This window comes from Callospermophilus lateralis, chromosome 1 (assembly GCF_048772815.1).
Source record: "Callospermophilus lateralis isolate mCalLat2 chromosome 1, mCalLat2.hap1, whole genome shotgun sequence".
In the NCBI taxonomy this organism is placed as follows: Eukaryota; Metazoa; Chordata; class Mammalia; order Rodentia; family Sciuridae; genus Callospermophilus; species Callospermophilus lateralis.
Genome location: NC_135305.1, coordinates 170,165,104 through 170,180,397, shown reverse-complemented (window position 1 = coordinate 170,180,397; position 15,294 = coordinate 170,165,104). Strand labels below are relative to the sequence as shown.

Here is a 15,294-nt window from a genome sequence, read left to right as displayed (position 1 = left end):
GGCAGGCTGGCTGGCTGACTGGTGTGCGGGTGATTGATCCCTCTGCTTGCGGTGGGTTGTCAGGGTCTTTGAGCCTCCATGAGTGGCTGCGGTGAGGTGAGTGTCACACTCTTGCCCTCTCCTTTTTTCAGGAAAATCCCACCAGTGCCCAGTACCACATCACCCATCTCTGCACGTGTCCCTCACCGGACAAACTCTGTGCCGACGTCACAGTGTGGGATCGGCTATCTTGCTGCAGCCACCGTCTCTGCGTCCCCAGCACTGCTCTCATCCACCTGCATCTCCCCACATAGCAAAGCGGTACCAGCTCATGGAACCACACTAAATGCACAGCCTGCCACTTCTGGGGCGATGGATCCTGTGTGCAGTATGCAATCCAGACAAGTGTCCTCTTCGTCCTCGTCCCCTTCCACACCCTCTGGCCTCTCTTCGGTCCCCTCCTCCCCCATGTCCAGGAAACCTCAGAAGTTGAAATCCAGCAAGTCTTTAAGGCCCAAGGAGTCTGCTGGTAACAGCACTGACTGTCACAATGCCAGCAGCGGTGCCAGCAGCGGTACCAGCGGCGGCTCAGGAAAGAAACGCAAAAACAGCTCCCCGCTGCTGGTTCACTCTTCTGCCTCCTCTTCCTCCTCCTCCTCCTCCTCCTCCTCTTCTTCTCATTCCATGGAGTCTTTTAGGAAAAACTGTGTCGCTCACTCCGGGCCTCCCTACACGTCGGCAGTGACATCTTCCCATAGCATCGGCCTCAACTGTGTGACAAACAAAGCGCACTCAGCCAGCCTCCGGCACGAGCAGTCAGGGAGGGGCCCCCCCAGCGGGAGCCCCGCAGAGTCCATCAAGAGGATGAGCGTAATGGTCAACAGCGGCGACGCCACGCTCTCCCTGGGCCCCTTCATCCACCAGGCCAGCGAGCTCCCTGTGCACGCCCACGGGGGCTTCCCGCTGGCGCACACTCCGCTGGACAGGCTCATAGGAAAGAAAAGGAAGTGCTCGCCCAACCCCAGCACCGTCAGCAGCAGCGGCAGCAGTGGCAAGGCCACCAAGGTTGCCAGACTGCCCACCATGAACAGCGTGCACATGAAGCACACGGGCACCCTCCCCGGGGCCCAAGGACTGACCAACAGCTCCCTCCTGCACCAGGTAGGATGCGCACTGCGGGCCTGGCCGCCCGGCTCTCCCTGGGCTCTGCTCCAAAGTCCCCCCAGGGGGCAGGGGTTGCCTGTAGACGAGTCCAGCTTCATGGTGTCATTTTAGAAAGGCAGGAGTCGCTGGCCTCGGAGGCCACAGCAGGCTCCTCTGTGGAACTCCTGCTGCCTGCGGGGGATGCTTCTGAAGGAGGGAGCCACAGGGATGTGCTGCAGAGGGGGCTGAGGAGGGCCTGGAGCCGGGACCCCAAGATCAGGACGGGGAGGGGGCAGGGGCATTTCCTGGAGGGTGTTACTCTGAGGAACGCCTGCATTGGAAACTCCCTGCATTGGAAGTCACACTGACCTAGAGAGGGATGCTTCAAGACTGGAGAAGAAAGTGCTTGTAATAGTTTTCACCTGGAACAATTTCAGATACTCTGGTTGAATTCCACCACCAATTTTCTCCTTCCTGTTTTAGAGGAAGGCATAAAGCCAGGAGTCAGTGTGGGCATCCCCCATTGCACCTTAACAAAGAGGTGGAGCTGGGGGTCCCTTAGCCGGCCAGGGGTGTCGGGCTCCCAGTGAACCATGTCTCTGTCTCACGCTGTGTCTCGTCTTCTCCCAGTCTCCCATGATGCTGGTTCTCCCGCCCCTCCCTGTGCTGTCTCTTCCAGCTGCCTTTGCTCTAACTCCAGCTCATCTCTCATCTTGTTATTTCATCCATCAGGATATCTCCTCACCTTGCTTACGAACAGGAATTTCAGCTGCAGCACCCCAGAGCCCTGACTTAAAATGTGAGGCTCTTCTTTGTTTTTCCTACTTTCTTCGTCTGCAGAACGTATGACAGGCTAGGACTCTCATCAGCCAGGCCACGGCACTCCCCACGGAGCTCCCTGCAGCATGGGATGGTGGGCAGTGCTGGAGGGTGGGCAGACACCGGGAACTAAGTAGCTGCTGAAATTGTGGGCTTGGGTCATTTGGCTTTTTGAGTGGGGGTGGGGAGAGCCTCCTGGGCGAGTGAGAATTGCTTTTCCTTCTTATTTGGTGGATCCTCCTCATAGTTTATGGTGAGCATCCCTGCACTGGAAACTCCCTAAAGCTGTCCCTCTGGCTGTAGTGTCCCAGTGGGCCCTGGCCCCAGCAGGAGGGCTTGTAGTGTCAGGTGAGAATTCCTGAGCATACTTGGTCTTCATGTCAATGGGGGCCAGGGCTTGGGCAGGGCAGGGGTGCCCACCTCAATGGAGTGGCTGCTCCCAGACCCTCGTTACCAGTTTCAGAGAAATTGCAAATCTGGACTTGTGTAGAAACTTGGCCATTTTTTAAAGCTATATGATCTTTTAAATCTAGCATAACCCACTGTCTGTTGGCCAAGCTTATGACCTGCCGGTTTATCACCTCTGCTCACCTGGGGGCACTGTGGCACACACCATCTAACTGGGTTCTGCTTGTGGAATCACTCTCCACTGAAGCCTGTGTTGGAGAAGGCTTGCCCTCCCTGGCCAGAGCACTTTTCTCACACTGCAGGAGTCCTAGGGGGCCTGTGTCTAGAGAGCCGAGGAGGATGAGTGAGCCCGAGAAGGGTCACAGCTCCATTCAGTGATCTGCAGGAGGTATCCTGTAGTGTATGTGAGAGGCTCAGAGGGACCCGTGACCCCACAGTGCTTTAAAGATTGCCACTCCTAGAAAAGTAGACCCTCAAGTTGCTGTCCCTGGAGGAGCTGACGTCAGGACGGTGCCCAGCTACCTGAAGTCCTCTGAGAAGGGCTGAGGCAGGCGGTGCTGGGAGCCTCTGGGATGCTCCATGGCTGCTCACGGCTGCTCCCAGGCCTCAGGCAGCCCTGGGAAGGCAGAGGCCCCCTGCCCCTGCCTGAGTATGGCACTCCTCAGATGTGTGCTGGCCCGCAGGTGTGCTGTGCTGGCCGGCAGGTGTGCTGGCCTCTCCAGCCTTGTTCTGCTCTCGGGTAACCTGGAAGGCCTTCACGGGCACAGAATCAGAAAATAAAACCAAAGGCAAACAGGGAACCTTTCTCCAGGCTGGAAGCCCAGGCCTGTGTCTCTTCTAGCCGGTTTCCTGAAAGGAGACCTTGAGAATGGTTAGGCCCAGGGACAGTGAAGGCTCCTGGAAGCCAAGGCCAGGCTCTGTAGCTCGCCACCCCAGCCTCCTGCAGTCAGTGGAACACTAGTGACACGTGGCCTTTCGAATGTTCTAGTGTAGGATAAAGGGGGCACAGAGTCCAAACGCACACTCATCTCTCGTTTCCCCACCCCTCTATTCTGAAAGCCAAAGGCACGACCCTGACGACTGAAAACAGCACAGGGAGGAACAATCCGGACACTTTTGAAGACAAGATACACCTCCACGCAGCACTCTGGACTCCGCGATGCCTTTGAGTCTCTTCCCGACCTCCTGTGGGCCCAGGGGAGCCCGCCAGGCCCGTGTTTGACGAGGACTCCCCTGAAGCTGTGTCTGTAGCAGTGAGTACTCTTAAAGGACACTGGATCGAGTTCAGCCACCGGATTGCTTTTACCAGTGTTAAAGTGGTCTGGACTGCTTGCTACAAATCTGTGAGAAGTTTCTGTTTTGTTTTGTTTTGTTCTAACTTGCAGTATATCATGGAGCCACTCTTGGAGTAGATTGGCTGGGCAAAAGAATGTTTTGGCAAGAGCGTTACTGTAGACTTTCCTTCCTCCTCCCTCTCCCTGCCAGTTCCTCTTCTCCCCCACCCCCCCAGCACCGTCTTCTGTAGGTCACCCTCCAGCAGGTAGGCGCCTCCCCTGGGGCCCGGAGGCCTTCCAGGAGGGAGGGCTGTACCCCAGCAGCCTCTGCAGAAAGGAAGCTGGCTTTAGATTTCCACAGCAGTGTTCCAGGGCTAGAGGGCAGATGTTGGCACAAGGCATCATGACACAGTGACCCAGCCTGTTGCAAGTCATTTAGGATAAGAAGCTGTCCGAGGTTTTGGACTTACAAAATGGTTTCAAGTCATTGATGCCCTGACAGCCAGCATAACCATATTGGAGGCTTACTTTTCATGGTACAAAAGTAATTCTGTGTGATTTAAAGAAAAGAAAAAGAAAATACAAACTAGTTTTGATAATGGAAAACCAAATTGAGGGTGGGGCTGGGAAAGGTAAAATAAAACTAGGGGGAGAAAAATCATCTTTTTCCAAGATTTCCAAAGAGATGCAGTTTTTTTATCTTTAAGTTTTCATGTTGAACAGTACTTCAGGTTGGATTGATGGTCCTACCCAGTCTTTTTTTTAAGAATTGCCTTTTTAAAGTGATATCATTAGGATGTACTTCCGAGGGGTTGCCCCCCTTTATCTCTGTGGATACTGTCCTGGGACTAAGTGTAAGTTTCTGCATCCAGTGCTCCTGGCATCGCGTGTGTCCCCTGTCCCCTAGGACCACTAAAGATGTTTACTTGGATGCAAGTGGGGTGGGGTGGGGAGCAGATCCTGAGGTGGGTGGATGTCGACAGTGTGCACTCAGGCCCGTGCAGGGTCCCCGTGGGGCACGCCTTCTTCCTCGGGGTTACTGCTGTCGTCTTCCTGAGCTGTGGAGCCCTCTGAGGAGTTTCCTGTAGTATCCACCCCGAAGCTTGACACAGTGGAGCAGCTTGGCTCGCGAGGGGAGTGAGCCGGGCCTTTATCTGGCGATGCCACACCACAGTCCTGAACTGAGGACCAGGCCTCCTGCCTCAGAGAACAGAGTGGCTGAACACAGGGTAACGTCTCCTCGGCCCTGATCGTCACCCTGATGGGGCCCAGGCAGAGCCAGTCAGTGCGTCCTTTTTTTCCCTCAAATCCTTGGGTGACAAACTTCAGTTTCAGGGAATTTCAAGTCAACAACAGGTAGAATGAATAAATACTTGGTTACCAGCCTAATAATGTGAATTGCTACAGAATTATTCTTATTATGTAAGAAAACAAAGACTTTATGCAGATACTTTAGCTATAAATTGATGTAAAATATTGATTTTTTTTTTTTTTTAAGGAAGGGGAGAACAGTTTTTGTTCACTTATTATGCAATCAGTAAATGTTTTTAAAATGATACTATAGGAGAGCTAGTGAGGAGAAACGCATGGGCCAGTTTGGTGTAGTTGGGAGAAATCAGTCTGCTTGTTCCATCCCAGCGCGGGAGGGAGAGAAGGAGAGAGGGCATCAGAAGGTATCTAGTCAGTTCCCTGGTGACAAGTGCAATGGGGTATGGGTAGAATTTATTTTCAGAGCCAAGGGGACTTGATGGTTATAAATTAAGTTGCTTTTAGCAATGGAATTTATAGACAGATCATGTTGTTCCGAAAGATGTGAATAGGATCCACGATAGCAAGTTGATTCAGAATATTGTAGATACTTAGATTAGTGAGTGTTGACAATTTGATTTCTTAGACTGAGATTTGAATTGAATTTCACTATGTCTCCCGGTAACACACACAGCATCGGGATTAGGAAATTAGCCATTTGGGATTCTGCCTGCCACAAACAGACCTATTCTAAACAGTGCTATTAAATTTTAGACTGTTCAAATATTTTATTTTCTCCAACAACTACTTTTTATTATGATAAACAATTAAGACCATTTAAAACACGGGAGTACAAGTATTTTTTTGAATTAAATTAACTCGCAAAAACCAAATTTGCAGTGGTTGGGGTGTTTCTAGACAGACTTTGGTATCAATTTAAAACCAAGATAATTTTTATATTCTTTCCAATAGAATTTCATGACAACTTCTGCAGTTTTCTTAACCTTCAAAAAAAAAAAAAAAAGTGCTGCAATGATGAACAAAGAATTAAACAAAACCTACTTTTGTATCTTTATTTTGGGATTTCTTGTTCTATTATAAATATGGAAGTATCCCTATTTCAGAAGACATATTTTGTTAAAAATGAATTGTACATATTTAAATATGTATTTTTGCACAGGTCTTTTTTTCTGATATCCTGTTTTGGTACAATTGAGATCATCTAGTATTTATTTATTAATTAATAAAGTAAATACCTTTTTATAATTTGAAGTGGTTCACTGCCAAGCCAATAGTTCTAGAACCTGCCTCCTTTACAGTTTAAGGGATGCCTCTGTTCTGTGAAAGTCTTTGTCCCTTTAATGTCTCGGGAGTGGATTCATACAGATGAAGTGGGCATTGCTCTCCCTAGTTGCCTGATTTCCCAACAAGACTACACGTAACTAAGTGACACACTGCTTTTCTTTTGTTAGTGTTTTGTGTGCGCGAGTGTGTGAATGTGTGTGTGTGAGTGTGCGTGTGTGTGCCTGTGTGTGTAGACACTCTGAGCACATGTGTGTTATTAGTATGTGATGTGATTTAAAACTAATGGAAAAAACTGAAAGTGCCTGAACCCTAGTTTTAAGCTTAGACAGATTCTCTTTAAAAAGACTTGAATGTTCAGTTGAACTTTGGAGTTTGCTTTTTCCACCTAAATATTGCTTCTAAAATTTTAGGGGAGGAGTCAAAAACCACCAATGCTGGTAATTTTATAAGATATTTTAAAACAAAGACCTTTGGGGTCACAGTAATTCAACTGGTGATGGATTGCCCAGTGGCACCCAGAGTTACAGATCTTTGTCAGCCAGCAAACTTACATGACGTGTCCGTTTTGTTATTCACTCATGAAATACAGAGTTTAAAATAGAATATTTAAAATATTTTGTATTCCAAAAATATAATACAAAGAAGTACCTCTGAAAACATTGAAAAAAATGTATAATTTGAAAAATGTAACTTATAAAGGCAGCTGTCTTCCTGCAAGAGTTCTGTTGCCAAGGAATTTCTTAATGTCTCTCATTCTGTCCTGGGTGGGGGGGAAGTCGGGCTTTGAAAAATGATTGTTAAAAAAAAGTTTCATTGTTTAGCAGAAAATAATCATTTTTACATTTTGTGCAAAACATTTTACATTTTCAGATCATTTAAATGAGCACTACATACTTTCAGTGTGAATGTAGGGCCTTGAAAGCGTTTTGCTATGTTTTTGTTGTTTTTTTTTTTTTGAGCTTAGTTATAAAAGCAATCTCCTGTGTTAAAATGTGTGAATAGTTTGATAATTTGTACACATAATCGAGCATCTCAGCTGGACTTTGTTGGCTGCTGTATAGAACATGAACAAATGTCAAGGGATAGAAAATTACTTTGGATATTTAAAAGAGAAGAAATATATAGTCTATTTGTTTTGTAACAAGTTTCTGTAAATAAAATAATTTATACTATTTATAAGAAAAAGTTGTGCTTTGCTTTATGAGAAATTAGTTTGTGGAACAAACATGTTACTAAACGGGCAATAAAATTAGGACTTCTCAATAAATGAGGTTGGCTGCATGAAATGTTTTACATGTTTCTGCCTCGTGATCCTGAACCCTTTCAGTCCAGTCTGGCTTCTCTTCCTTGTTGGCATCCCACACCTCGGGGAGGGCCTGCGCTCGGCCTCCCTCCTGCAGAGGCCCAGGACTTGTGAGGCTGTAGGGTGTTTCCAGCCCCGGGCACAGAGCTTTGCCTTGGATAAGTTAGTTGTAGTGTAAACAGTGGGCACACCGCATTCTGGCCCTGCAGGTTTTTGAGAGAAACAGGGCATGTGAGGGGGTGATACTGGAGAAATGAATTCTGTTTATACTTTAAATTTTATGACATGGAGTCACTTGGGGTTCTAGTGTTTTGAAATCCAGAGCTGATCTCTTCTCTTCTCTGCTTTCACATACTTCCCTTATTGGCAAGACGAGCATACTCGAGCATTCAGAGAATAACATAATCTTTCTAAAATCTGGTCAGTTTGCCCATTGCAAATAAATCACTCTAATAAATTTTTAAAGCATGTTGTTGCTTAAAGTAAGGGGGCAACTGCTTTATGTAATAGGAAAAAACATATGCAGACCTTACATGAAAGAATCAGGCTGGCTTCAAACCCCACGGCCCCGTGGACTTTCCAGTTCCTCTAGATGAACCAGGGACTCAGTCCAACCTGAGGACGTCCCTGTGGATGCCTCCTTTCACTTCAGGTGTCAGATCTTCCAGGAGAAGATCCAACCTCTTAGTCTCTTACCATTTGTCCTTTCTTTCCCTTTCAGGTGACCTGTCCCTGGATCCCAAAAGACCAGCTCGATTTTCCAAGGAAGTTGGGGGCAGCATTTTGGGATGGTGGCATGTGGGACCTCACCCACAGAAAAACAGGGTAAGGTCCTTCTTGGCAGAGGAAGCAAACAGGACGAAGCAAGGAAGAGATGTGGGAGAATAATAACTCTGTAGGAAACTTGCTACACAGCAGAGGTTGAGGGGATCGGAGAAGGTAGGGGCAGGTACATCTCTACTGGAGACGGGGGGAAGACAGAGGTGAACAGAAATCTCTTCCTATATTTCTGATGTTTTCATTCTCTTGCCTCAAACATCAGTTTTTACTCCCCCTTTGAAGGCCTCATCACAAAGCTTTCCCATTAGCTGGGTGCAGTGGTGTACCTCTAGTCCTAGCTCCTCAAGAGGCTGAGGCAGGAGGACCACTTGAGCCCATGAGTTCAAGACAGCCTGGGCAAAATAGTGAGACCCTGCCTCAAAAAAATAAAAATAATCTGGGTGCAGTGGTGCACACCTATAATCCCAGCATCTCGGGAGGCTGAGGCAGGAGAATCGCAAGTTCTAGGCCAGCCTCAGCAAAAGCGAGGCCCTAAACAACTCGGTGAGACCCTGTCTCTAAATAAAATACAAAATAGGGCTGGGGATGGGGCTCTATGGTCGAGTGCCCCTGAGTTTAATTCCCAGTACTCAAAAAAACTAAGCTCCCCTTAAATCAAGCCTAATGGATCCTCTTCTGTTCTCTTCCTCCTCCTCCTCTTCAGCTGCCCTTCTCCTAAGAAACTCTTGATCCTGTTTCTAATGGTAGTTAAACCTGTCTTCAACCTAGTAAGGCTGAAATTATTGGCACTTGCTATCCTCATTTTCCATGACCCAAGCTGGCACTATCAGAATCCCTCAGGAGGTACAGGGGAGAGTAAGACTGTCAGCCACAGGAGTCTTCAAGGGAAGGGAAGAATCAAGTGCTTATGATTTAATACTTTTTATTAAACTCTCCATCACACAGGGCCTCCAGCAAAACTGTGCAAGACAGGATGAACAAGTGAGAGCCTTGGAACAAAAACAGGTCACAGAGCTGTTGTAACAATCCAGGTGAGAGCTCCGGAGTTTACAGACTGGCTCTGGAAACCTTTTTAAAGGAGGAGCCAACAGGCCTCGAGGTCTGGTTACGTTGAACATTAACAGGAAGAGTGAGTTTAAGGTTTCCACCTGGGCCAGACTGTACAATGTGTGACATGGTCACAGAGAATAAGACAGACATGGCCTTAAGCTACCATCGAGAAATTCAGGTTAATTTAGAACCTATGTGGCCGTCTGGGGTGCTGGGTGCACTCTCTCCCTTCAGCAAAGAATTGAAGAACAGACACAGAGACGGCAAGCGAGAAGTGGGTGTATTGCAAAGATGACAGAGAGACAGGACTTCTCCTGACAGAGGGGCCCTGGAGCTGGGAGTCTGGTGGGGAGTTCTGACCTTTTATGGTCTCTGGAATGTCCTCCTTTCCTTAGCTCCACCCCTGTCCATGCTCTTCTGTTATTGATTGGTACCTTCTCTGTCCACGCTTCTGTTTTGGTTTTTCTATTGGGTCCCCCACTTAGGAACACAAGTACGGAAGTGTCTGATTGGGTCCCCGCTTGAGTCCACAAGCACTTTGGTCCAGCAGGAAGCTGACCTCATCAGAAGACCCTCTCTGTGCTCCTCTGTTCTGGCCCCGCCCCGACCTCCTCACTGGCCATCTTACCCTGGCCGCCCCAGCCCTTCTGCAGCTCCCTCACCTGGTTGGCTGTGGAGTGTGGATGCAGCTCAGGAGGGAGGTCGAGCTGTAAGACGTAGATTTGTTTTTCACGTAAGGTAGATGGTGAGTGAGGCCATAGAGGGGATGGTTTACCTGGAGAAGGTGCTCATTACTCTATCTGGCTTATTGACGTAATACTTACCTCTGGTCCTTACTCTGCTGAATACCGTGCCTAGCATTTCACAGTTTCAGCCCTTCCAGGACAGGTGTTCTGACCCACCCACACTGAGGAGAAACTAAGGAGTCGGGCCTGAGGTCTCATGGCTGGTAGGCAGAAGAGCCAGGGGATGAATTCAGGACAGTTGGGACAGAGGTCTTTTTTTTTTTTTTTGGTCACACTCCAAGAACCAAATGGAAGAAGTTGACAGACCCTGACAGATGCACAGGCACGTCACATTCCATTTCTAGAATTTCACAGACTTCAAGCCCACCCTCCATCAAGCATGATGATGCTGTGCTTCATCCTGGCTCAGAGAGAAAAGACCCAGGATGAAACACAGCATCAACACCACAGAGCCAAGAGTCAGAGGGGAAACAGGGACTGGAGAGACCAAGATGGTTCAGAGAGACAGAGAAACGCAGGCCAGGTACAGTGGTGCACATCTGTAACCTCAGTGGCTTGGGAGGCTGAGCCAGGAGGATTGCAAGTTGAAGGACATCCTCAGCAACTTAGATCCTATCTCAAAATGAAAACTAAAAAAGGGCTGGGGGTGTGCTCAGTGGTAAAGCACCCCGGGTTCAATCCCCAATACCAAAAGAAAAGAAAAAAGGAAACACAAGTTTAGAAAGTTGACACCACTAAAATCATCAACCCATTTAGGTACATGTGTTTGGGGTTTTTCTCTTCTGCTGCTTTCTCCAGGACCCTGAGAATGGCCGGTGTTGGTTGGATGGGAGAAGTTAGGAGCTCTGGCGGGAGAATGGAGGGTGGAGAGAAAGAGGGAGGGACCGGCCGCTGGGTCTTGGGGGAAGGGAACTGGAGGCCCCCTGCGGAACCTTGGCAGGCCCTCTCAAGACCCTGGTTCCGGCTCCTTAAGTTGTAGGGTGGTTCTTCCACGGAACCCATGGTTAAACAAGCTCAGGGGTTTGTTCAGCGTGAGTCTGCGTTCACGGCAATATGGCCAGCAACTAAGGGCTGACGTGCAGGGTAGGAGCCAGGGACCCGTATCAAGGTGGCTTCGTTCTTTGGGGAATAGGCCAGGAGACAGGAATAGCTTGGAGAATCTAGAGGAATCCCAGGCTTCATTTCCAAAATCACATCTGGACACAGGTGCCCGTGGTCCCTAAGGGAAACCATGGGAGTGGTTGGAAGCGGCCTGGACAAGGACCTGCAGTTAGGGCTCAGAAGGGTGGCCCGGGCTGTGATCTGGGGTGTCCACTTCAAAGTCCTTGGGCTGTGAGGAAGGCTGAGCCTGCCCTGGAGCCTGGAATGAACTGGGGCAGCAAGTCGGAGGTGTGCGCTGGAGGACAGTGTAAGCAGAAAGCACAGCTTCTGATCCAGAGGGGGCCGGGAGAAGCAGAGTCCTCAGAAATCACGCGTGGTTTGTCAGCACAGCTCTCTGGTAGGTCTGACAAGGAGGGCAGTGCAGTTGTAAGGGCACCACCTACTGGCAGTTGGGCTAAATGTCACTTCCCCCAGGGAAGCCCAGGAGAGGAAGGCCGATGGAGTCTCTGCTGTAATGAAGGTCAGTCATTCACTGGCAAATTGGTCATTTTTCCTTTTTCTTTTTGGTAGTTAGAAGATGGACAGTGGGCCTTATTTTGTTTACTTTTATGCAGTGCTAAGGACACTTTGCCACTGAGTCATAGCCCCCATTTTATTTCTTAAACCCAATCTTCACAGGGACAGTTTAAAAATACATATTAAAAAAATTAAACTAAAGCTGTTATTTCTGATATAGATGGCTATCTGGACTGGTAGATTTGGTGGATAATCACATTTTATTAAGGTGAGAGAAACTAGCATTATTGCCTTAAAAAATAATCACACAGTTCATCCCTCCGATTGGATTTCATAATGACTACACCCAGGGTTGATAGAAGTGGTGAGATCAATCTTCCAATTTCAAAAGAAAATACTCACCAGTATTAAAAAGGAACTAAGTATGATTGTGCTAGCTCTGTGTCACTCAGCAGATCAAACTATCATTTGATGGTAATCTCATTTCCATATGGTAAGGTGCCCTTTTTGTCTAAAACCAGAAAATTAGGACTTTGATAAAACAAGCTTCAAAACTTGAAGCTACCAGAGGTGAGATGCAGGTTAATTTGGCTATAGAGTCTCCTAACCAGCAGATGCTGGGGCTGCCGACCTTCACCTTCAAGTGCACAGTATGAGGAGCAGGGCAGGGTGGCAAGCTCCAGTGCCACCAGGGGCCAGGCAGGGGTCCCGTCCGTGGCTCCCAGGCAGGTAGAGGGGCCTGCTGGAGAGCATGCTCCCATCACGCTCAGCTGTAGGGAGTGCAGGTCCACAGTGAGCCTCATCTACCCATTTTTCCAGAGAAACTGGAAATAGTTTTTTAACTCACTTAGATGGTGGCCATAAACGTTTGGTGTTTTTTGTTTTGCAATTCTGTGGCATCAGGAAGCTGTGCCTCTGCCTCCAGGTTTTCGGGGAAAGCACAGTCGTGGACCTGACATTGTCTGGATAGGCAGCACTGTTTAAATGAATTGGCTGAAGGCAGAAAGGCCAGGTTGGAAGTCCCCATGCTGTGTCGTCTCCCCTTCTGAGCAAACCCAAGTTGGTTAACAACATCTTTCTGTACCCAAGTCTGTCACACTGGCATAGATGACCCTATTCAGTCATCTACTCATGTCCCAGGGGCTTTATCTTTTACTTTATATTGTCTGAGGTCACTTAAGCAAGGCTTGAGTGAGCCTGATTGGGGCCCATTTGACAGACACAGGTGAAGCACCTCCCTGCTCATCGCCGTGTGGGCTGGGCCTAGAGAGAGGCAGTTTCTCCCAATCTCACAGCCTCACTTAAAATTAGAGTTGTTTGGGGCTGGGGATGTGGTTCAAAGTGGTAACATGCTCTCCTGGCATGCACAGGGGCGCTGGGTTCGATCCTCAGCACCACATAAAAATAAAATAAAGATGTGTCCACCGAAAACTAAAAATAAATATCAAAAAAAAAAGTCTCTCTCAAAAAAAAAATAAATATCAAAAAAAAAAGTCTCTCTCTTATTTTCACCTCCAAATCAGTATTCTGAGGTATACCGGGGTGCCACTGAGACCTGTAATGGAGAGAGAAACTCCTGAACGGTGGGTGACAAGGGCTGCAATTCTGCACTAAAACCTTGATGAGCACAGAGGATATTCTTCAGAACGTTAGCAGTGGTCATCTCTGTAGGGGACCATTTCAAAGCAGTTCCACTTGAAACGAGCGTATATTACTTTTCATGACAGAAACACTCCCTCCCCCAGCGGCACTATCTGCTTCCTTGGTCCCAGGCTCAGAGTTCTCAGTGTCCGTCCCCCATGGGGAGGAAGTACAACTTTGTCCCTTTCCGCATCTCCCTCCAGTCATCCTCACCTACTAATTTTAGGCAGATGGGCTAAAATGGTAAAAGGAAGAAGAAAACCAAGCACATTTTAAGGAAGGAGGAGAACAGACGTTCTGGCCACTTTCCTCTAAGGCCACAGGGACTCTCAGCAGAAAAGCCACAGTTGCTGTATGATCACATCAGGCTGTGTCGTTTCACTAGAGGGAGTTGAGGGAAAGACTATTTTTTAAAAACTGGCAATTTGATCTTATTTTTCCTCTAGCATGAACTGTAAGGAGTCAGTTGGCTAAAAAGTAGAATTCTGCTCATTTTATTTATTTGCAATACTGGGGAGTGAACGGTAGGCAAGTGCTCTACCACTGAGCTACATCCTGGGCGCTTTTTGAGACAGGATTTTACTAAAAATTACTGAGGCTGGCCTCAAACTTGTGGTCCTCCTGCCTCAGCCTTCTGAGTAGCTAGGATCACACACACACAGCTCATAACTGTTCTAACTTTAAAGGGAGACAAGGAGCACAGTAAGTTCTCAATGACAATTTGCTGGATTTAACAGACTGCATTTGATGAATTGCAGGATCTTGTATGGACACTTAACGTTCAGTTTGTTCACAAAATTAAGGTTTTATGGATCATTTTGAAACCTATAGGCGGGTATTCTTAAATGCTTTAGGCATCCAACTGAAAGCCTCCTGTCCACCTCCATTCACAGCCCCACCATCTCTCCTGTGATAATCTGATGGCAACCACTGTCTCAACCTGTAAGATAATGCTTCTGATATTTTGCCATTAGTATCTTGTCGTGGTAGGTTTTTTATTTTATCATCTGGTTTACAGAAGAGTTTTGTTGATTATGAGAATGTTGGAGTTAGTTTCAAATAAGATCACATTTTCTCTAATGTTAGTGGATCATTCCCATCGACCAAAAAAGCATGCTCCAAAGCAACAACGAAACCTCTTTCTCTTCCCTGTGAGATGCCAAAACTCACGGCCAAGAGTCGCCTTTAACCTAAGCAAACAGCCTCCGATCTCCCTGATTTGTTTTCTCACCTGCCCTCCTGCCATTTTACTTTCAGCAATTGGGCCACTGCCACCATCCACTCCCCGTCCCACCCAGTGTCGCCTCCAGCTGATTGCTACAGTGACAGTTTGAAAGGTAAGTAAGGTCATTTCTCTGATTTCTCTGCTTAAAACCTCCAGTGACTTGCTGGTGGTTTCCCAAGGTACCCACATGCTCTCTCCCTGGTTTTCACGGAAATGTCACCTTACAGAGGCCTTCTATGACACCCTGTTTAAAATGTCCTCTTCATACCCTATCCCACTGCATCCCCATCTACATAGCTCTTACCCCACCTGACTCAGAGCTCATAGTTGGAAGACAGAGAAGGAGCTGTTCTGATTCCCCCCACTGCTGTCACTGTTTTGGGGGGAGATTCATTTTGCTAATATACGCACAAGATTCCTTACAATCTATGCTCTGTAAGGTGTGTTCTAGAATCTAGGTTGCCAGCTTGCTAATGAGGTAGCTTCTTGTGTTACATGGTTACTTGTTTGTGAGGGAAAGCATACATGAAAACATGTATGTTCCATTATACTAAGAGGGTAACAGTGTTTTCTCTCCAGAATCAGGAGGTCCTTACCGTACTGACGAGTCCTGGGTCCTACGCCTCTGACTGTGACCATCATACCTTGAACAGCACTCGTTCAAATGACAAAACATTTTTCATTAATGAATAATTCAAGTGACATTATCATTATACGACTACCATCCTTAAAGGCAAGTATGTTTAAGAAAAAAAG

The 15,294-nt window shown here is 47.6% G+C and overlaps 1 protein-coding gene across 5 annotated transcripts in view; it reads left to right on the top strand.

The window, feature by feature from the left end:
• The window catches only part of Atxn7 (ataxin 7), a 135,699-nt gene extending 128,258 nt beyond the window's left edge, over nt 1–7,441 (top strand). For 4 of the 5 annotated variants that reach the window (XM_076869929.1, XM_076869765.1, XM_076869842.1 and 1 more), the window contains 3 exons: nt 132–1,140; nt 1,855–1,921; nt 3,409–7,441. In XM_076869929.1, the coding sequence (XP_076726044.1) occupies nt 132–1,140; nt 1,855–1,921; nt 3,409–3,518 (1,186 nt within the window). In that variant the 3' untranslated portion in view covers nt 3,519–7,441. The remainder of the gene's footprint in view (nt 1–131; nt 1,141–1,854; nt 1,922–3,408) is intronic. The other variant, XM_076870012.1, reaches the window with a different exon arrangement.
• Nucleotides 7,442–15,294: the final 7,853 nt, after the last annotated feature.